This window comes from Rana temporaria, chromosome 3 (assembly GCF_905171775.1).
Source record: "Rana temporaria chromosome 3, aRanTem1.1, whole genome shotgun sequence".
Classification (NCBI taxonomy): domain Eukaryota; kingdom Metazoa; phylum Chordata; class Amphibia; order Anura; family Ranidae; genus Rana; species Rana temporaria.
In genome coordinates this window covers 405,965,574-405,988,010 of record NC_053491.1, presented here as the reverse complement: position 1 = coordinate 405,988,010, position 22,437 = coordinate 405,965,574, and the positions used below count along the sequence as shown (strand labels likewise).

Here is a 22,437-nt window from a genome sequence, read left to right as displayed (position 1 = left end):
TGCATACTAGCACATTAAACATTTTCAGGGGCACACAGGCAAGTCATCTGATTGGAGGAAAGGCTCACACCCCCTCTACACATAGACTCTCAGCTCTCTTCGTTGTATCATCCAGAGCTGTGCTAATCCTATTTATAGCAACCTCCCCCGACTCCGGCTGCTTTTATCATAATGTGACGAAAACTTGTCAGACTGATAACAGAGGAACGGAGCAAGAGACAGCTACTAGACACAGGGCTTTATAGAGAGACGAGAAAACACTGCAGATCTATGTGCCCAGCTCAAATTTCATGAATCGTGTTTACATCCACTTTGATATTTAACGTACATCAATGGTCAGAATTTAAAGCTGTAATAAACTCAATTTCTTATTAATATTCCTATAATTGAACACTCCCTAGTTGGTTTATTCCATAATGTTGTAGTAGGCACTGCATATTAGTACATTATGACAGGCTTGCCTTTTTAAGCAAAGCCCTGTAGTGCGGAGATGTCGCTGCTTTCGGCGCTCTCAAGATGTTTGAAAAGGGGGGGAATGGGGGTGGGACTTTGTATGAGGCATATGATAGAACTACCACAGGCCTCCATCCATGTAAATGTATGAAAAAGGGGGGAGTTGGGACTTTAAATGAGATGCCTTTTTAGCAGTATGCGATTAAGTATATATATATGGAATACAAAAAATGTTTCCATAAAAGCCAGGCTCAAAGTTGCCAACCAAAAAAGCACTAAACCAAATTAATCCGTCTAACTGTATGTAATTAAAAACATAGGTTTAGTTGCATGTATTTGCAAATACCTGGTAAGCTGCAGGCCAAGCGTCACGGCACTCTGTGTAACTGCAGTCCTAGCTATGATTTTTAAAGCCTCCTAGAGAGGAGCACAGGCGTGCTAATCAATAGATAGGGGACTGGTGATAGCCTAAACCCGCCCCTACCTATAGTTGGTCAGGCAAAAAGGAGCACTGGAAAAAACAAAGGCAAAACAGGAGTGGAACCAAAACATGCCTACCAAACCAAAATAATTTTTATGGAAACATTTTTTATATTCCATAAATATACTTAATCGCATATTGCTAAAAACGCATCTCATTTAAAGTCCCAACTTTCCCCCCTTTTTCATACTCAAGATGTTTGAATGGCCAGGCTGTGATGACATCACTCCCACACATGAACGTCGTCATTAGGGCAAGGTGCTCTCTAGGATCACGGTACAGGCAGTGTTCTGTAAATGTAGAGGTAACTACGGATGTGCGAGCGATGTCACCAGCCAGAGCCTACATCTACTAAATGCTGCAGCTTAAACTTTAAAGGTACTTTTAGGGAAGACCTATTTCAAGCTTTAACATTTATATCTTAATTTCCACATGTGTAAAATTAATTTATTTAATTTTTTTTATATATTCTTTATTTTATATTTCAAAAAGGATACATCTGACAATACATTATACATCTTCCATGTATTTCCATACATGGTACATTTCTCATCCTATTATTATATTATTTAATCCTATTTTTAATCACCCCTCACCCCTCTACTCTTTATTGTCATTACTTTACATTCCATGTTTTCTTATATGTAGACCCAATAAGGTGCCCCTCTTTCTCCTAAGTATCCTTATCTTTTATTTCTCTCAACCTTCCTAATTTTTCCCTTTTTTGATTTTAAATTCCCCCAACTACTCCCCTCCCAAAACAGACCTAAAACAAAACATAACCCTAAAAGGAAAAATAAATAAATAAATGGTCCCCTCCTGCCCATGGGGGCAGGAAAGGGTCAACACCCCTCTCCTCTCCCTCCCCTCCCCCTCTCCCAGTGGAGGTTTAGGAATATTAGCCTCCCAATTGTTTCTCGTACCCCGAGTGGCCTTACTCCCCCATTAGTCTCTTTCCTTCTGTCCTTCCTTAATAAAACATTTTATTTTTTATTTTTTTTATAGCCTACTCCTAGTAATCGAACAATTTTGAATTTTGTAAACTTTAAGATGCCCACATGTTTACTTCCTTGAATTCTGTGACACATATTTGCCTTGCACAGTGAGTAGGCACCGCTGTGTCACAGAATTTACAGAGCCTGCCTTCTGAAATGCTGAGGAGGAGTTTCAGGAGGCAGAGTCATAACTGTAATTCCTGTTTGCAGACAGCAAGATACCATGGGATATGTAGTCTCTAGAAATTTAAGCAGAGGAGAAGCTGCAAAGCATGCAGGGAATCCAGTAAAGACATGGGCAACAGATAGGCAGAACTCATAACTTAAAAGGAGAAATAGAAATTCCACATTAATGCAATATCAAAATACAAAACGTGTTATTGAGCTAAAACCAATGCATCTGAAAACCTGATGGTGTGCGTATGTCTCTTTTCTTGTTGTCCATTTCTATCCTAACAGAATGCCTGTGTGTCCTCAATACAAACTTATCTGCTTTTTTATATTTTATTTTGGCAGTATACTGAGACATTCCTGGAAGATGGGCACTCTTTGCTGGTTTTTCTGGAGGTTTTGTCCTCTCCAAGTTGCCACACCTTGTCCCCAGTTGCTTGTGAGTGGGTCTGGACAATAATTGAAGCTATGCAGTCTGGAAAAGTGACAGATATTTTAATAGTGCCAGTGGGGATTTCCTATGATGGCCGTCCTGAATTTTATGGCACAAGAGGACAGGTATACTTTCTACTACAGTTGTATATGTGAATACAAGTTGACATTACTGCACCATCCAACTGCTGTGCTATTTTATATCTAGGTGACTTCAGCTTTAGAAGTGTGCCGCTTTGTAGTGTCTGCACTATGCCCATGGACGAGAAGGCTGGGCTGTGCACGTGTTGATTTTGCTCAGCCCTTTTCATTAAAGGTAAAGTTTATTTTGCCATTAAATTACTTCACACATGTCTCTAATAATATGAAATTGTATTGTGGAGAATGGGTTATGCATTTACTGGTGTTAAGCATAGTAAATAAATATATCAAATTCTTTGTACTTTCCATTTCTTTATGCAAAAGAGTTAAGATTGTCTTCCTCTTACATGTTGGAGGACAGAAAGGTAGCAGGCTATAGATCACTTGATTCCCTCCCGCAGAACTATCGTGTTCTCCTTGCGGGGTGGGGTTTGGGGATGCGGGGCCGCGGAGAACACCGTTATTATTCCTAGCAGCTACAGCCACTGCCAGTAATCGGCTGTAAACATCCGGCATGCTAGTTGTACCCAAGTTTATCGATAGATTGACTTGGGTACAATCAGCCTGTCTATAGAGGATTTGGATCTCAACCAGTCTTTGCTGAACCCGCTGAGATTCAAATCCTCTATGACCAGCTTTGACCAGTTCAGCCTCCATAGGATTTACCACCTTAATGACCAGGCCATTTATTTGCAATGTGGCACTGTTACTTTAACTGACAATTGTGCAGTCGTGCGACTGTACCCAAATAAAATGTATGTCCTTTTTCCCCCACAAATGGAGCCTGACCTGAAGTGACACTTTTTGGGGACCAGCTAAAAATATGCACTGATCACTGGATAAATGACATCTTTATAGATCACTGTACTAACACATCTGATGTTAGTGCAGTGTTCTCCCTGCTGAGCTATTGTTTTCTGACAGGGGGACTGCCTCCCACCCCCTCCAGAACACAGTGATCAGCGCTTGCAGCCATTGGCTCATTGTCGCGAGACCGGCTGCCGAATTAATAGTTTATTTACAGTTTTCAGCCTGTGTGTCTTGTGTGCATATTAACATAATTGGAAAGGAGCTATTTAACTTACCAGCATATCTTTAGGCTGTGCAAATTCTGGTGGATGCCATTGGCTGCTGATTTTCACAGCTAGTCAAATGTAGATCTGCTGGCACTTCTTGAAGTTTGCATATCAACCTGTCCAATACATATGCCATCGTTTTCAAGGGACATTAAAGGAACACTTAAAGGTTCGTTTTTTTATAAGATCAATTGATTGCTGTAAGCTAGAGCATTTAAATATCATTTACCTAGTTTTTCCTTTTGACCTCCAAAATACAGTAATCCAGGTTTGAAAATGCCATTTCCTGTCTCTCCTCTTCTTGCTTTCCACCAGCATCTGAGCCGTTTTGCATGGTGGAAAGCAGACTTTATCAGCTACTGTCAAACTTTAATTTAAGAGGAAAATATTTTTGTCTTTACAACCCCTTTAATCCTTTATTGTAAGTGAGCATTGTATTCTAGGGCAAGTAGAGAAAATTAGCTCTTTATTATATTGCATAATTAAAACTAGTAGATCAGCATTTTACATGCGCTCCTCTCTCCTGCTGACCTGGCAGTAGGGAAGGGTGGAGGAGGGACCCAAGCGGTGATGCCATGGGGGCCCCGGCCCAGACTCCCAGAAGTGGGGATCAGGTTGCCTGTCAGATGACTTAGTCTGGTGGACCTATGGGTGCCTATGTATACCAGCAGCCTCCATAACCTTCCTGTCGCATATGAATCTCAGTTCATTCTGACAGGAAGGGGTGGCACTTCTGATGGTACAGAAGTTTGCCTGAGCCTTTATGTCTCCTGTTGGCCAGTGAGGCTTCCCTTCATAGTGATGGGCCAATAGGAATGTGCAGGGGGCTTTGCATGTTTTGACTACCCTGAATTCTTAAAACTTTGCTTTTGGGAGGCTGCTGGATGTCAGTATTCCTTACCCACAGCAGTTTACCCTTCTTTAGCCCCGTACACACGGTCGGACTTCCATCTGAGTAAAAGAGAACATGTTCTCTATCTAAACCCTGACGGAATTCCTCAGAATTTCCGATGGAAAAAATCTAATGGGGCAAACACACGGACTCTGACTTTTTCCATCGGAAATTTCAATCGTGTGTACAAGGCATTGGTAATCGTGATAGTCTCTTTAAAGCACAAACCTCAAAGTATTCTGGTTGTCTTTTATGCTAGGTAAGCTGCTTTTCATATTTGTATTCCCTCCTAACATACCGTTAAAACATTGTTATGAAGTATTAAAAAAAACACATTAGAATCTACAGTTCTTTAAAACATTTGTTGCTTTACTATTTCAGGAATACATGAATAACTACATGTGGAAGCATTTAGCCCCAGTCCCTTGTTTGCGGGATGCTCTTCTCCCATATATTCTGGGTGTGAGGTAATGAAAAAAGAAAAATTTGTGATGTTATTGTTTCATTGCTGTTACCATAATATAATAATGTAAGGTCTGACCCTTGCTGATCACATGCCTTCAGTTCTTGTTTGTTGGCTTCATAAAGTAGTAAAAGGTCATATAGTGCTATAGTAAACTTCTGAATGTTCAGTTAACCGCTTGCCAACTGTATACTGCATATATACAGCCTCAAGGCAGCTCTCCTGTGTCGGATCACGTACTAGGATCTTCAGAGTCTGGGGCACGCGAATGCTGCCGGTGGCCTGTTTCCGCTGTGATTAGACTCTGTCCGCCAGCATCCACCGATGTCTTGGTACACTGACAGAACAGAAGTCTGCCTATGTAAACAAGGCAGATCGCCGTTTTATCACTACAGAAGACATGGATCATGTGTCTCTGCTAAGAAGAGGCACCGATCCATGCCTTCTAGTCAAAACGCCTCGCCCACAGTAGTAAAGCACATGTCGGGCACACATTTAACGCTTTAATGCCCCTTATGTTAAAGTAATACTAAACCCACAACAGTAAAATCAGTCTTTACATGCAGTAAAGCATGCTTGTTCTACTCACTGTGGAACCTAAGGGGTTAATCCTCATCGTGTAAAAAGGCTGCTTGATCTTGTATGCACAGATCCTCCCCTCCCTGCACATTTTTTTTTTTATACTTTTTTTTTTAAAGGGCCCAGAGATCCCCAGGGCCCTGGATAGAAACTACCCCCCCCCTTTTTTTTATAAATGTTTATTTTTATTATATATTTGTTTTTATTTATTTTTTATTATAGGGCCCAGAGTTTTTTTTTTATTATTATTATTATTAAAGGGCCCAGAGGTCCCGGATGGTAACCCCCCTTTTTATATATATATATATATATATATATATATATATATATATATATATAACCCAGAGGTCCCCAGGGCCTCAGATGGCAACCCCCCTTTTTAAAAAAATTTTTTATATATATTTTTATTAAAGGGCCCAGAGGTCCGCAAGGCCCAGGATGCCCCCCCCCCCCCGCTTCTCAATTCGCGATTCGCGGCAACCCCCCCCCCCCCCCCCCCGGTTCTCTGCTCCAGGGGGCCCATGCCTGAAGCTGTGTAAGGGGCCCCATAATTCCTGATGGCGGCCCTGCCAGGAACTGATAGAAATCGGAAGACTACTGCTGATGAGAAAGGGTATTTAGCAGTTTATATTTTCTAAAATTATTGCATTTCCATGTTCTGTGTACTGTGGGAGACAAGATATAGTGAATGCAGGGTCCTGGGTTTAGTAACACTTTAACCCCTTCCCTGCCAGTGTCATTAGTACAGTGACCGTGCATATTTTTTAACACTGATAACTGTATTGGTGTCACTGGTCCCCAAAAAGTGTCAGTGTCCCAACTGAAATAACGCAGTCCAAGTCGCTGATCACTGCCATTACAAAAAAAAAAAAAAAAGATCCCATAGTTTGTAGACGCTATATATTTCGCGTAAACCAATCAATTTACGCTTGTGGAAGAATACATATTGGCTTAATGTAATGAAGACATTGTTTGTTTTTTTTTATAGCAGAAAGGTGCTCAAATACCACCAAAAGGAAGCTCTATTTGTGGGGAAAAAGGACATACATTTTTTTTGTCAGTTAAAGTAACGCAGTGCCGTATCGCAAAAAGTGGCCTGGTCATGAAAGGGGGTAAAACCCCCGGAGCTGAAGTGGGTTAAACACTTCTTTCTGCGCTTAGTGTCAGATTTTGCATGGACGGACTCTTGGGGGGGATGGGATTAACCTCATGCCTTTTTCCTTTTGGTGTGGGGGTTTCTCCTGCACTCACCGGGAAAGCTGTCTCCCTCGATCCTAGGCTCCCTGGAGGAATAGATGCTGCCAATAGAGGTGTGCCCCTTTTGAGAGCCTCATACGTGATTGGGCAGCACTAGAGCTGCCAGTTCACTTTTATCTGAGAAGCCCTTCACTGGCTCCTAAAGTGTGTATCAAGCTCAAAGCTGCAGCAGCAGCCGTGAGCTTGATCTAAAAACAACGGACTGTCCTCTTTTTAAGAAAAAATTGGTCTCAGCGGCGGATTCGCAGCAAGATCACTTTTATCAGGGGTGGGAGAGGGCCACGCTCCGGTCAATTGTGTCCAATCCCCTCACTGCCTGGATGCCAAATGAGGGAAATATGGCCCCCACTCGGCTCCATAGCATTGGAGGGCGGAAGCGACATCAAACGTCACTTCCGCTCACTGCTTTTAAAGGGGAATTTTTATTATATTTGTAAAAAAAAAAATGAAATTTCATTTATTTATTTTTATTGCATTTTAGTGTAAATATGAGGGTCTTTTTGACCCCAGATCTCACATTTAAGAGGTCCTGTCATGCCTTTTTTTTCTGTTACAAAGGATGTTTACATTCCTTGTAATAGGAATAAAAGTGACCCAATTTTTTTTTTAAAAGGACAGTGTAAAAATAAAAACTTAAATACATTTTATATAAGCTCGAGTTCATGCGCAGTAGCAAACTCATATACGCAAGTCGCACCCGCATATGAAAACGGTGTTTAAACCACACACAGGTATCGCCACAAGATTGTTAACGTGAGAGCAATAATTCTAGACCTCCTCTGTAACTCTAAACATGTAACCTGTAGACATTTTTAATAGCCACCTATGGAGATTTTTAAGGGTTAAACTTTGTTGCCATTCCACGAGCGGCCGCCATTTTGAAGCGTGACGTGTTGGGTGTCAATTTACTCAGCGTAACATTATCTTTCACAATATAACAAAGAAATTGGGCTAACTTTGCTGTTTTATTTTTTAAGTAAAAAAAATTTAATTTTTCCCCCAGAAATGGAAAGAACACTGCGCAAATACGGTGTGACATAAAGTATTGCAACGACCGCCATTTTATTCTCTAGGGTGTCTGAAAAAAATAAATACATTTTTATATATATAAATATAATATTTGGGTGTTCGAAGTAATTTTCCAGCAAGAAAACATGATTTTTAACTTGTAAACAACGAAACTCAAAAAGAGGCTTGGTCCTTAAATCAGAGTTCCAGCCTTTTAATGTTTATTAAAAGTGAGTAGCTACAAAAAGTGTAGCTGCTGACTTTTAATAAACACACTTACCTGTTCCACGGTCCAGCGATGTGGCTGAACGGAGCGTCGCTCCTCTCCCCACTCCATTCACACTCTGGGCACTCGGATGTGACCGCTTTTGGCTTAATGGCCGGGCACTCACTGTACATGCGCGAGTCGCGCTGCGCTCTCGGAATGGACACGTGTCAGGTCCCAGGAGATCGCCTAGAGGGAGGGGACGCCTAGGGGCAGAGGAGGAGTCGCCTAGGCGGTCTCCAGGTGGAAGTGGGACAGGAAGTCCCACTCCTAACTTAGCCCCCCCCCCAAAAAAAATGACATGCCAAATGTGGCATGTAAGGGGGCGAGGAGTGCTTAAAGCGGAAGTTCCACTTTTGGGTGGAACTCCGCTTTAAGTGGTTAACAAACTCTGAAAGCTGTAAGGGAAAAATAAAAAGGCAATAGAAAAATTGCAAAAATGCCCATTCCACCGGAGTTTTAAAATGGGGCACAGGACCTGGCAGCGAAAGGGTTTATTCATTCAAGGTAGAATAAACAACCGTTGACGTACACTACATTTTCCCTTTTTAAGAAAATTTTGCGTCCTTTGCGAAAAGCTCACGATGAGGGAAAAATAGCAGGGATGACGAAGCGACGACACAATGAAATCAGTCTGACTAAAGACATTTGTAGAAATAGCAGTTATGTCCGGCGCAGAACATTTCATTCTATCCTTATTCAAGAGTATTTACATCTCCACTGGGGATTGCACATTTAACAGACTCACTTGAATACTAAGCAGAACTGTGCCTCGGATAAATAGAATATGTTGTGAAAATAGTTACCAGTAATTTTGTCTCTGTTGTAAATGTAAGTTTCTGAGAATTGTTGGCATGCCAGTAGTGATTAGTGACTGTCAGATAAATACGAATCATTGAACTACAACTGGAACAAGACTGGTCATGCAAATGGTGCATCTTTTGTGGTTTTCAATATATCTTCCAACATGCCATGCTGATCTCTACAAAATGCTTCTGGAATCTCATAATAGCAGACATCTGATTTCCCCCCCCTCTTCCATTTAAATCACCCATTTTCATGTAGTGCCTGGCAGTAGATAGCAGAAACAAATCCCAAAAAGCTGTAGTACATGCAGCATGCGGACTTCATTGCCAAAGCATTCAACAGCACTAAATACGTTTCCAGGCCTTCTGTATTCTACCCTGTGTGAGGATGCACACAGTACTCCGGGATCCACAAATGGATACCAAGGGAGCTCCAGCCCTATTGACTTGGAAGGGATGAATCCTCTAACATTGTGTCCACATTTTACTGGAAACCAGCATCCTGATTGTGTAGACATGCCAAACCTTTTTAGTATAGGGCCTGGCTATGGTTCAGGGCTCCATCCCTGGCGAGATGCTGCTGCATGAGCAGTGGGTGTGAACTGAAGAGCATCTGCTCTGGCCTCAAGGAGAGGCAGTCTAACCAGGCTGAATAACCTGTGCGGTTTTAAAACTTTATTTTGAATAAAAGGTGGGCAAAAAGCCCTGAAATGTACTTCACTGGCTGGACTTAAGGTCATGAAAGTCCCCAATAAATGTACACACTGTGAGGGTTATTTACGAAAGACAAATCCACTTTGCACTAAAAGTGCAAAGTGCACTTGAAATCGTACTGAAAGTGCACTTGGAAGTGCAGTTGCTGTAAATCCGAGGGGTAGATCTTAAATGAGGGGGAGCTCTGCTGATTTTTATCATCCAATCATGTGCAATCTAAAATGCTGTTTTTATTTTCCTTGCATGTCGTCCTCGGATCTACAGGGTCTGCACTTCCAAGTGCACTTTTCACTTGTAGTTTGCACTTGTAGTGCAAAGTGGATTTGCCTTTAGTACATAACCCCCTCTGTGTCTTCAGCTCTTTAGATTCTATGCATATAACCTGTATCCTAGCAGTTCTTGACATCACCAAGATGGTGCACTCCGTCAGAGCCTCTGCCTGCCTATAATTGTTCAATTGACTCTGATAAACAATTATTGAAACAGGTGGCTATTGCAGAGCTCTCCTCCAAAAAGTTACTTGGCGCCCTTGCTGCAATTCTGTTAAATTACTGACCCAGAACAAATAAGCAAATAAGGACTTTTGTCTTCTTTGTTTAGAGATCTTGTCACCAACTTAGATAATTGCAGGTAATGACACAGAAATATTGACTATTTTAAGTTATTACTTGCTGTGGTTTTCCTCTCCATAAACTAACGATATTTATTCACTTGCAATGTGCCTTTTTACTTGCTATGGGATTTGACCACTCCAGGAAGAGTCGATTCTCTAGGACATTTTCCCTGCCTCCTGCCCAGTCACAGCCATTTACTCCTTTGAGAGTGTCCAGGTACTTTCTGTGCTGACTCCTCTCTTTCTCCCCTCACCTTCTATGTAACCTTTTTATGTATCTGGCTAGGGAGGAGCAATCGGAAATACTTTAGACTACCATTTCAGTGACAACTCTGTCTTTTGGGGACTGGAAATCCCTTTCCAGACATAACCCCTCCCGGCTTGGCATAGCTTCAGTTTTTATTTGTGTCTTGGGTGATGGTCTTGTCTGTGCAGTCTCTGCATATTTGTATCTAGTCTTTCTCAAGATTCCATCTGGGATTAGGAGACTGGCTTATCCAGATGTGTTGCTTACAGCAGTTGGCTGCTTGCAACTTTGCCATCTGGCACTGTACCATGCATAATGAGACCCTGTGTGTGTGTGTGTGTGTGTGTGTATATATATATATATATATATATATATATATATATATTACCTGGAAAGTCCTGTCCCCAAAGGCCCATGTGGCAAAAGCCTGCTGTTATGAGTGAAATTTGGAACTTGCAGCAAGTTTTAGTGAGTGCCCCAGTGAAAGCTCTACGCTTGCTGGTACCCAGGAGAGTGGTGGGGGGTCCCCCCTTGTATGCTGATCCTTAGTGTTATGTGTTCCCCCTTTTGAATGCAGTTTTAAATGTGTCCTATCCACCCTGAGCTCCATATTGCGAAAGGGGGAGAAGTGCTTCTCCCTGCTCCCATGTGCATGGGAACACAGTAAGGACACCTGGAGGAAGTTTGAAGGGACCTGGGTGCAGCTCTTCTTGCATTATACCCCCTGGGGGTCAGTTAGTTCCTTTGTGTCAAGGTAGGAATATTTGTCTGCTCTCAATGGGCTTACAACACCAGCTTTTCAGGATCCTTTTTAGATTAGACCATCTTGGTTGCAAGCAGAAATGTTCTCATTCCCCTTCTTTTTCCCTATTAACGTAGGAGCAGCTTGCCAAAGAACTGAGAGAGGACAAAGGGAAAGCAACTTTTCCAGAAGAAAAGGATTCCTTTTCAGGAGGATCTACTCCTGAGGAATTTTAGGTCCAGGTCAGACCGAGAAGGCTTTCATTGGATTTCTTGTAAAAGTGGTCCATACTAAATAGCAATGACTGAATCACAAGTCCTAAAGGTCATGGGATTGGGATCATGGGGCCTACCACAGCAGCCCCAATTTTTCTCTGTACATCCTCCCATTTATGGGATGTGGGAGTGTGTCAAAGCCTCAAGGTCTGGACTCATTGGATGTGGAGAGACTTGGGTAGATACTTAGAGTATTTTCCTTGTCCCCTTAGGTTCTCAATGGATGCCTTAATGGACTCCATTCAACAGCTCTCTCATCTGGGCCTCTTGTCAGTGCAAACGTGCCAGATTTTATGGCTGAAATGTTGGTCAACAGAGTTACCATATAACAAACAGGTTGACTGCTTACTTTTTCAGGGTCAATGTTTGTCCGGTCCTATTTTGGATAATTACATCCAAAAGGTGACTCTGGGCGAAGAGAGACTTCAAAGCTCATGATACAAAAGCCTGCCACGCTTTCTACTTCCAAAATAGCATTCCTTTCGCTATCTACAAGCTTCGGGCTCCAAGCCCCAGTCCTAGGTTTGCAAGAAGACATGGACTCTAAAGCCCTCTAAACAGGGTACAAATCCTTCTTGTAATGAGGGGGCATCATCACATATTCATGTAGGGGAAATGTTTGCAGGCCTGCATGGATGTTTGACATGGGTCCACAACATAATGGCTCAAGGCTACAAGCTGGAATTTCAGAGCTTTCTCTTCCTGTGCTTTTATGCTTTCAAATGTTTCTTTAAATTTGAACAGAAGGACTTTCGTATTTTGGATACTAAATCAAAAGATATCTTAGGGAGTGATCATTCTGGTTCATGAGAGTGACAGGTTTCTACTCAAACCTATTCACGGTTCCAATGTTGTCTATCCTATCTGAATCTCAAAAAAACTCACTTGGCTTCTCCGAGTGCAGATGTTACAGATGAAATTAGTGTGTTTGGTTGCCTCTTTCAAGCAGGGACATTTTCTGACATTTGTGGAAATCAAGGATAATTATCTGCACATCCGAATACTCCCACCTTACCAATGGTTCCTAGAATTTGCTGTAGACCATCACTTTAAATTTGTGGACCTGTCTTTTTTGGCCTGTTCACTGCTCCCAGAGTATTCAGCAAGGTGGCAGCCTTGGTCCTAGGACTCCTAAAAGTACAGGGTATTCCAGTCATAGGTTACATGGGCGATTTTCTTTTGAGGGAGCAGGCTGCTTCACTGTTGGAACTCAATGTGACTTGAATGGTGCAAACTCTGGTGTGGATGGGTTCTGAATTTTCTGAAGTTAGCCTTAGTCCCATCCCAGAGGTTGACATATTTAGGTCTGATGCAGTACACGTTCCATCTGAGAGGGATCTCCCCATGACAAATGTCTTGCTCTCTCTGGAGTTGCTTCAAATTCTGACAAATCCCTCAATTTGACTTTGTATAATGGTCCTGAGAAAGATGATAGCTGCCTTCCTTGCAATTCCCTCTGCCCAGTTTGATTGCAGGCCCCTCCTAACTGAATGTCTTTTCAACATGGAAAAGGGGCACACAATCGTCGCATTTCCTTAAGCAGTTACACCCTATAACCAAACTGGCTCTTGATTGGTGGATCGTTTTTTGAATGCTGAACAGTAGAAAAATAGTTTCTTCCTCTGTCCTGCAGGGTCCTGATGACGGACACCAGCCAGGGCAATATCTTAGTCCTGGGAACTTGGTCACCACAGGAGAAATTGCTGCCCATCAACATCCTGGAATTGAAGGCAGTTTGTCTTGCTCTGCTGCATTGGACAGTGCACATGGAGGGCCTCCCTCTAAAGGTTCATTTTGGACCATGCAACAGCCCTGACATACATAAATCATCAGGAGGGGAAACCAAAGGTTTGGCTGCTCAGCCGTAAACAGATCCCATTCTGTTTTGGGTAGAATTTCATGTCCCACCTTGAACACCGTCCAAATTGCCAACGGGAAAAATTTGTCAGGTGGATTTTCTCTGTGCCCCATAGCAAACCGGCACTTGCGCAGACAAGCCTTTGAGCCGGGCTGTGTGTGTCCATAGACGCACACAGTGTGGCCCTGTCTCATCCCCTGCTCCCTCCTTGCAGGATTTACCTGGCAGCAGTGAGAGCCAATGGCCCCCATTACGGAAATGTCATATTCTGAACAGTTGGTCTCTAAGGGTGGAAAGAAACAATGCATCATGTAGGCCAAGGGTAAAACCCAGGTGGGAAATAACAGGGATCAGTCTAGAGGGAGACTGGCAACAGGACCAAGTTTTTGTTTGACTGCCTCATTGTAAGCGTATAAGCAATGATCTCCCCCTCAGGCCAAACATCCAAATCTGCCATTATTTGTTAAATCTGATAATTTATGACTCAAACATAGTTTAACAACTTCAGTCCCGGAAGGATTTGCCAGATTTAATTACCAGGCCATTTTTTGTGATCTGGCACTGTGTTGCTTTAATTGACAATTGAGCGGTCATATGATGTTGTACCCAAACAAAATTGATGTCCTTTTCCCCCCAAAAATAGAGCTATCCTCTGGTGGTATTTGATCACCTCTGCGGGTATAAACCAACAGAGCGACAATTTTGAAAAAAAAAAACAAAACATATAAATATCCAAAAAAAAGAAAAAAAAAATGTATTCATCAGTTTAGGCCGATATGTATTCTACATGTTTTTGGTAAAAACAGAATAGGCAATTGGTTTGCGCAAAAGTTATCGCGTCTACAAACTGATTTAGGGACTTTTAATGTTTTTACTAGTAATGACAGCAATTTTTAGCGGGACTGCGACATTGCGTGGATTAGGGGGGATGAGCTGCCAGAGACATGACAATTCACCGTTCCCGATCACTGGGAACAGAAGATCTCTATCATATCTTCTGTCAAAACAGTGATTCGCTGGTTTACACAGATGGTTAAAGAGTTCCCAAAGTTCCACCTTTCTTGGGGTGGCTCATTCTACTGGTTTGGTGCTTTCTGGGCTATTTGACATCAGGCTTCAGTAGCTTGAGTTTGTAAGGCTGCCCCCTGGTCTTCGGTTCATACTTTTAAATAGTTTTACCAATGTTTTTGTTTGAGACTCGTTAAGTATGCGACCTGTGGTCATAAAGTCCTGCAGTTTGCTGTGTGGGGTTCTAATATGTCCTGGTTTCATTGTTTGGGTTCTTGGCTTGTTGCTATGTTGCCCTCCCCTCATATTTAGTGCTTTAGGACATCCCTGTCAAAATGGATATGAAGATACCCTGTGTCCTGAGATGTACGATAAAGAAAATGGGACTTTTGGATCACTTTTAAAATCCCTTTCATCGATCACATCACAGGAAACTGGGATCCCACCCCTCTTCTTTTGTTCATTACTTTCTTAAGAACAAAAGCTATGCCTAGCTGAGGTGATATGTCTGGGAGGGGATTTCATGTCTCTTGTTTTTGCCAGTGTCCTATCGCTTGCAGGTGGCAGCATAACTCTATCGTAATAGATATTAATAATAGATATCAAGATACCCTGTGTCCTGTGATGTACTCCAAGAAGAGGACTGTACAGGTATAACCCCAAGTTTAAAACAGTTGGGACGCTGTGTAAAATCTACATAAAATAGCATGCACTGATCGGCAAATCTCCTACACCCATATTTTATTCATTTTATTTAAAAAATATAAAGCATATCAAATGTTTAAATGTTTTTTTTTATTATTATTAGGGGAAGGGGGGGGGGGGAATGTATGTTTAGGGTTATCTCGGCCTCGGACGAGAGGACATCCATGATAGGTGGAACACTGAACAGAGGCTTTGCTGGGAAAATTAGTGTTCCGCCTATCACGGAACAGCCTGAGAAGGAGGCGCGGCTTTTGAATAATGGATGGCCGCCGTCTGTACGCTGCAAACAGGAGAAGGTAGGGAGATCATCGAGGCAGGGAATGGAATGGCACAGTGAGGCATGTAATAATGGCACAGTGAGGCATGTAATAATGGCACAGTGAGGCATGTAATAATGGCACAGTGAGGCATGTAATAATGGCACAGAGAGGCATGTATAATGGCACACTGAGGGGTCGTCTTATACGGTGAGTATATCCCAAAACCAAAATTTTAGCTGGAAAATTAGGGGGTCGTCTTATACGCCGGCAAATACGGTATACCTCAAATCCAACCGCAGCCCTGACTAAGCAAGGTCCATGCTGAGCTTAAACATAAACAAAGAAACCCTGATATTTCAAGCTCTCAAACGTAAGACTCTCTGTCAAAATAAAAAAAATAAAGTAAAATAAATACAATTTTTCTTTAAAGCGCCCCATCCCGACAAGCTTGCGTGCAGAAGTGAACGCATACGTGAGCAGCGCCTGCATATGAAAACAGTGTTCAAACGATACATGTGATGTATCGCCGCAATTGTTAGAGCGAGAGCAATAATTCTAGCCCTAGAAACTCCTCTATAACTCAAAACATGCAACCGGTAGAATTTTTTAAATGTCGCCTATGGTGATTCTTAAGGGTAAAAGTTTGTCACCATTCCACGAGCGGGCGCAACTTTGAAGCGTGACATGTTGGGTATCAATTTACTCTGCGTAACATTATGTTTCACAATATAAAAAGAGATTTGGGCTAACTTTACTGTTAAATAGAGTATAAGTGCAGCGCAAAACCATAAATCAAAAATAATGACAAAATAATATAATTCTGAATCTTCAAAGAGTAAGATGATAAAGGAACAGTCCAGAGAGATGGTGAACAGCAAGTGCCACAAAGTCTTTCACCAGTGCTGAAGAAGTCTACAATGCTTGACAATCCCTCCACCTCTGGTCTAACTAATCACTCTCACCTTACTGCATGGACCCCTGAGCGAACAGGTGGTCATACAAGCAGATCTCAAAGGTTATCACAGACCATAAACTTCTTTCACGTTCCCTTGTTTGTCAGCCAGAACGCCAGGTAATAAATAAAAAGAGAATCGAAGTGCTCACTGCTTAACCACTTGCCGTCGCCGCACCGTCATAATACGTCCACAAGGTGGCTCTCCTGGGCGAGATCACGTATTATGACGTCCGGCGCGCGCGCCCCACCGCCGTTCACGATGATCAGATTCGATGCAGAACTGATCAATCACCAGGTCCAGGCCAATAAAATCTGGCCTGGACCTGGTGATCGCTCCAACCAATGGTTGTCTTCCCCTGGCAATGTTTTGTAAACATTGGCAGGGGAAGTACTGCTCTCTCCCTCGTGTCGGTCTTTCCGTTCCAGACCGAGAGGGAGAGAGCATCTAACAGTGAGTTGCACAACACTACACTGACACCAGGTCACGTAGGCACACATTTAACCCCCCGATCACCCCCCAAATTAACCCATTCACTGCCTGTCACTTTTTTTACCCAGTACAGCAATCAGATTTTTTTTTGATCGCTGTACTAGTGTCATTAGTGACAAAAATAAGTGTTAGGGTGTTAGTCTTAGGCTCTAAATAGTCTAGGGACCCCCCCTAACCCCCCCCCAATAAAGGTTTAACCCCATCATTACCCCCTGTCACCAGTGATCACAGTATAAGTGTCACCGGTGACGCAGTTTAGCTAGTTAATTTTTTATTGCATCAAGGCACCCGCCATATTTTTTGCAATAAAATTTTAACCCCCTGATCGCCCGGCGGGTGATCAAAGTTTGGTTTTAGCGCCAGATAGGGTCTGCGTCGCCCCAGGCAGCGGCCAATAGCGCTAACACCCACGCACGCACCATACGCATCCCTTTAGTGGTATAGTATCTGATCGGATCGATACTTGATCTGATCAGATCTATACTAGCGTCCCCTGCAGTTTAGGGTTCCCAAAAACGCATGGTTAGCGGGATCAGCCCAGATACCTGCTAGCACCTGCGTTTAGCCCCTTCGCCCAGTCCAGCCCACCGAAGTGCAGTATCGATCGATCGATCGATCACTGACACAAAACACAAAAACACATAACTGCAGCGTTCGCAGAGTCAGGCCTGATCTCTGCGATCGCTAACAGTTTTTTTGGTAGCGCTTGACTCGGTCACTAACAGGTCAGGTGCTTTTTTGCCTGTGAATCTCACCACTGTACCCCTAAATTTAGAGCCCAAAATGGCAAATCGATGGTACAGTGATGAAGAGGCCTACTTGTTTATGAGCCTGTCAGATAGTGATGAGGAGGTCACGCATCTGTCAAATTCTTGCTCAGAATACGATCCTGTAGACGACAGTGGCTCCCTGACAGATAGCTCTGACGACGGAGTGGTCCCTGCTAGGGTCAGGCGTACCAGACCCCGATCTTCTGCTGTCGCTGAGGTGCAAGAACCGCAGGGCTCTCGTATGGAGGAGAGAAGTACTAGCGCCGCTATTCCTTCTGGTGAACTGGCAAGCACCAGCGGCCTAGTACATCCTGGTCATATATCCAGCACTGCAGTAACACTTGGTGACGTGGCGAGTCCCATAAGTGCAGTTCAAGCTGGAGAGGTGGCAAGCACGAGTAGTGTCCCGCTGCCACCAAGAAGAAGAAGACGACAAAGACAGGCCCGTCCCCATAGTGCCCTTCCTGCTGCATTCGCCAATCCTGATTGGGTACCCACCACTTCTGCAGCACCCGTACTTCCCCCATTCACTGGCCAACCCGGAATTCAGGTGAATACAGTTGATTTTACGTCACTGGATTTTTATTCGCTGTATTTCACGGAAGATCTCTATAGATCTATTGTGGACCAAAGCAATTTGTACGCTGGTCAATTCTTCGCCGCTAATCCCCAGCTGTCCCTTGCCAGAGATTGGAAGCCAATTACGGTTTCCGAATTTAAGATCTTTCTGGGCCTTTCCCTCATCATGGGCATTACTAAAAAGAGTGAGCTGCGGATGTATTGGTCCACGCACCCAGTTCACCATATGCCCATTTTCTCTGCCTCCATGACCAGGACACGATACAAGCAGATCTTGCGGTTCATGCATTTTAGTGACAATGAACTCTGTCGTCCTCGGGGAGACCCTGAATTCGATCGGCTCTACAAAATTCGGCCCCTCGTAAACCACTTCAACGAACGGTTTGCAGCCTTGTATAATCCCAATCAAGTTGTCTGCGTTGATGAGTCCCTGGTTAAGTTTTCTGGCCGCTTGTCATTCAAACAATTCCTTCCCAGCAAGCGTGCCAGATACGGGGTCAAGTTGTATAAGCTCTGTGACAGGGCAACAGGCTATACATCTAGCTTTATGGTTTACGAGGGAAAAGACAGTCACGTAGAGCCGGAGAATTGCCCTGATTACATAGGGAGCGCTGGTAAGATAGTGTGGGAATTGGTGTCACCCTTATTCGGAAAGGGGTACCACTTGTACGTGGACAATTATTACACAAGCGTGCCACTTTTTAGTCACCTTTTTGATTATGGAATTGGCGCATGTGGCACCGTGCGACCTAATCGCCGGGGCATCCCCCAACGGCTTGTAGAATCCCGTCTTAGTCGGGGGGAGAGAGCCTGCTTACAGTGTAATAATTTGTTAGCAGTGAAGTGGAGGGATTCATGGAATGTTTTCGTTCTGTCCACGCAGACACGGCAGTCCAAATTCCTACGGCGACTGGTGTTGTGGAGAAACCCCTCTGTATCCACGAGTACAACCTTAACATGGGAGGGGTGGACCTCAATGACCAGTTGTTGGCGCCGTACCTAATTGCCCGGAGGTCCAAACGCTGGTACAAAAAAGTGTCAGTGTATTTGTTTCAATTGGCTTTGCTGAACGCTCATGTGCTATACAGAGCTTCAGGACGGACTGGATCCTTCCTAAAATTCCAGGAAGAGATCGTCGAAGCCCTTCTGTTTCCAGATGGTGCTGTGCCCCACCTTCCCAACGCAAATGCAGTGAGCCGGCTGTATGAGGGGCATTTTCCTTTTGTCCTCCCTGGTACCCCTACCCAAAGAACCCGCCAAAAAAGATGTCGTGTCTGCAGCAAACTCGGATTTAGGCGTGACACCCGCTTTTATTGTCCCGACTGTCCTGACCAACCTGGTCTCTGCATTGGTGTATGTTTCAAACGCTACCACACACTAATTGAGTTTTAGCGTAGGGTACAGCACCACACAGTCCTAGGCACACCAACACAGGGTCTCGGAATATGTGATGGCCATCACATTTTGAGAGACCATAATCTGCAACGTTCAGTTTACAGTTTTTTTACAGTTTTTATAAAAGTGGAAAAAAAATAAAAAAAACTCACACAAAAACACAAAAAAAATATAAAATAAAAAATCCAAAAATAGTTGTGGTTGTATTTTTCTCCTCTCTTTATTGTTCTCTTATGTTCACTCTCTACTGTCCACTCACTATTGTTCTATATCTATTCTCTCTATTTTTACAATGTTTTATTGTATTTGCTTTGCAGGTATGGTATGTTATACTGTAATGTTTGTTTTATTGTTAACCATCATTTGTTTAGCAGGTACACCATTCAGTTGCATCGCGGATTTATTTAGCGTGACAGCAACAGCGTTTGCTCCCACGATTTATAAAGCTGTGACTCCAACGCTGTAGGAGGTGATTTCACCACCACGGTTAAAAAAAAAGCATATATGCCGAAGCATGGGGGCAGCAGGGGCGGAGGAGCGATTTTGCTCCTAATGCCGCGTACATACGGTCGAAATTCCAACGGAGGCTTGCCGTGGAAAAGTTTGACCGTGTGTATGCGGCATAACTTTTTATGCGGGAGGATGCCCCCATGCTTCGGCATGTATATTTTTTAGGCACAGGTTGCGTTAAAAAATGTTTTATTTTTTACTGTATTTATTTTTTTGGTATTTGATTTGCAGGTATGGTATGGTAAGATCTTAATGTTAAAATGTAATGTTACTTTGTTATAATGTTAACCATCATTTGCTTAGCAGGTACGCCATTCAGTTGCAGCACGGATTTATTTAGCGTGACAGCAACAGCGTTTGCTCCCACGATACATAAAGCCGCGACTCCAACACTGTGGGAGGTGATTTCACCACCACAGTTAAAAAAAGAGCATATATGCCGAAGCATGGGGGCATTAGGGGCGGAGGAGCGATTTTGCTCCTAATGCCGCGTACATACGGTCAAAATTCCGTCGGAAGCTTGCCCGTGGAAAAGTCCGACCGTGTGTATGCGCCATAACTTTTTATGCGGCGTACATACGTGTGTGAGCGGCATAACTTTTTTGCGGGAGGATGCCCTCATGCTTCGGCATATATAAATGGTGCATGTATGCCCATCATTAGAAGTGGGTGGATGAAGGGAGGTATTCTAATGGTGGGCATACCCACCGATCAATCTTTTTTTCGTTCAGCCAACAGGCTGCATGAAAAAAAAAAAAAAATTACAATACATGTCCAACAAGAACCATCAACGTATGGTATGTTGCTGGACTTTGAATGGTTATACCAGAATGATGCCTGCGGGTTTAGGTATCATCTTGGTATCATTCATTTCAGCCAGCGGTCGGCTTTCATGTAAAAGCAGTCCTAGCGGCTAATTAGCCTCTAAACTGCTTTTACAAGCAGTGGGAGGGTATGTCCCCTCCCCGGATATAAACTGCGCCATTGGGAAAGTGGGAAAACATTTTATCACACCGATCTTGGTGTGGTCAGATGCTTTAAGGGCAGAGGAGAGATCTAGGGTCTAATAGACCCCAATTTTTTCAAAAAAGAGTACCTGTCACTAACTATTGCTATCATAGGGGATATTTACATGCCCTAAGATGGCAATAAAAATTATAAAAATAATAAAAAAAAGTAAGGAACAGTTTAAAATAAAATTAAAAAAGCAAATTAAATAATAATAAAAAAAATAAATAAAAAAAAGCACCCCTGTCCCCCCCTGCTCTTGCGCAAAGGCGAACGCAAGCGTCGGTTTGGCGTCATATGTAAACAGCAATTGTACCATGCATGTGAGGTATCACCGCGAAGGTCAGATCGAGGGCAGTAATTTTAGCAGTAGACCTCCTCTGTAAATCTAATGTGGTAACCCGTAGAGGCTTTTAAAGGCTTTTAAAAATGTATGTAGTTTGTCGCCACTGCGCATTTGTGCGCAATTTTAAAGCATGTCGTGTTTGGTATCTATGTACTCGGCCTAAGATCATCTTTTTTATTTCATCAAACATTTGGGCAATATAGTGTGTTTTAGTGCATTAAAATAAAAAAATATGTATTTTTGCCCAAAAAAATGCATTTGAAAAATCGCTGCACAAATACTGCGTGGTAAAAAAAAATGCAACACCCACCATTTTAATCTGTAGGGCCTTTGCTTTAAAATAATATATAATGTTTGGGGGTTCAACTTAACTTTCTTGCAAAAAAATAATATGTTTTTATGTAAACAAACAGTGTCAGAAAGGGCTTTTTCTTCAAGTGGTTAGAAGAGAGGGTAATGTGTGACATAAGCTTCTAAATGTTGTTCATAAAATGCCAGGACAGTTCAAAACCCCCCCAAATGACCCCATTTTGGAAAGTAGACACCCCAAGCTATTTGCTGAGAGGCATCTCGAGTCCATGGAATATTTTATATTTTGACACAAGTTGTAGGAAAGAGAATTATTATTATTTTATTTTATTTTTTTTGCACAAAGTTGTCACTAAATGATATATTGCTCAAACATGCCATGGGCATATGTGGAATTACACCCCAAAATACATTCTGCTGCTTCTCCTGAGTACGGGGATACCACATGTGTGAGACTTTTTGGGAGCCTAGCCGCGTACGGGACCCCAAAAACCAATCACCACCTTCAGGCTTTCTAAGGGTGTAAATTTTTGATTTTTGATCACAGTTTCGGAGGCCATGGAATGCCCAGATGGCACAAAACCCCCCTAAATGACCCCATTTTGGAAAGTAGACACCCCAAGCTATTTGCTGA

At 42.9% G+C, this 22,437-nt stretch overlaps 1 protein-coding gene across 2 annotated transcripts in view; it reads left to right on the top strand.

Moving 5' to 3' along the window:
* Window positions 1–22,437, top strand: part of GPAT2 (glycerol-3-phosphate acyltransferase 2, mitochondrial) — a 100,767-nt gene that overhangs the window by 40,982 nt on the left and 37,348 nt on the right. For both annotated transcript variants that reach the window (XM_040345925.1, XM_040345926.1), the window contains 3 exons: window positions 2,446–2,658; window positions 2,741–2,848; window positions 5,023–5,108. In XM_040345925.1, the coding sequence (XP_040201859.1) occupies window positions 2,446–2,658; window positions 2,741–2,848; window positions 5,023–5,108 (407 nt within the window). The remainder of the gene's footprint in view (window positions 1–2,445; window positions 2,659–2,740; window positions 2,849–5,022; window positions 5,109–22,437) is intronic.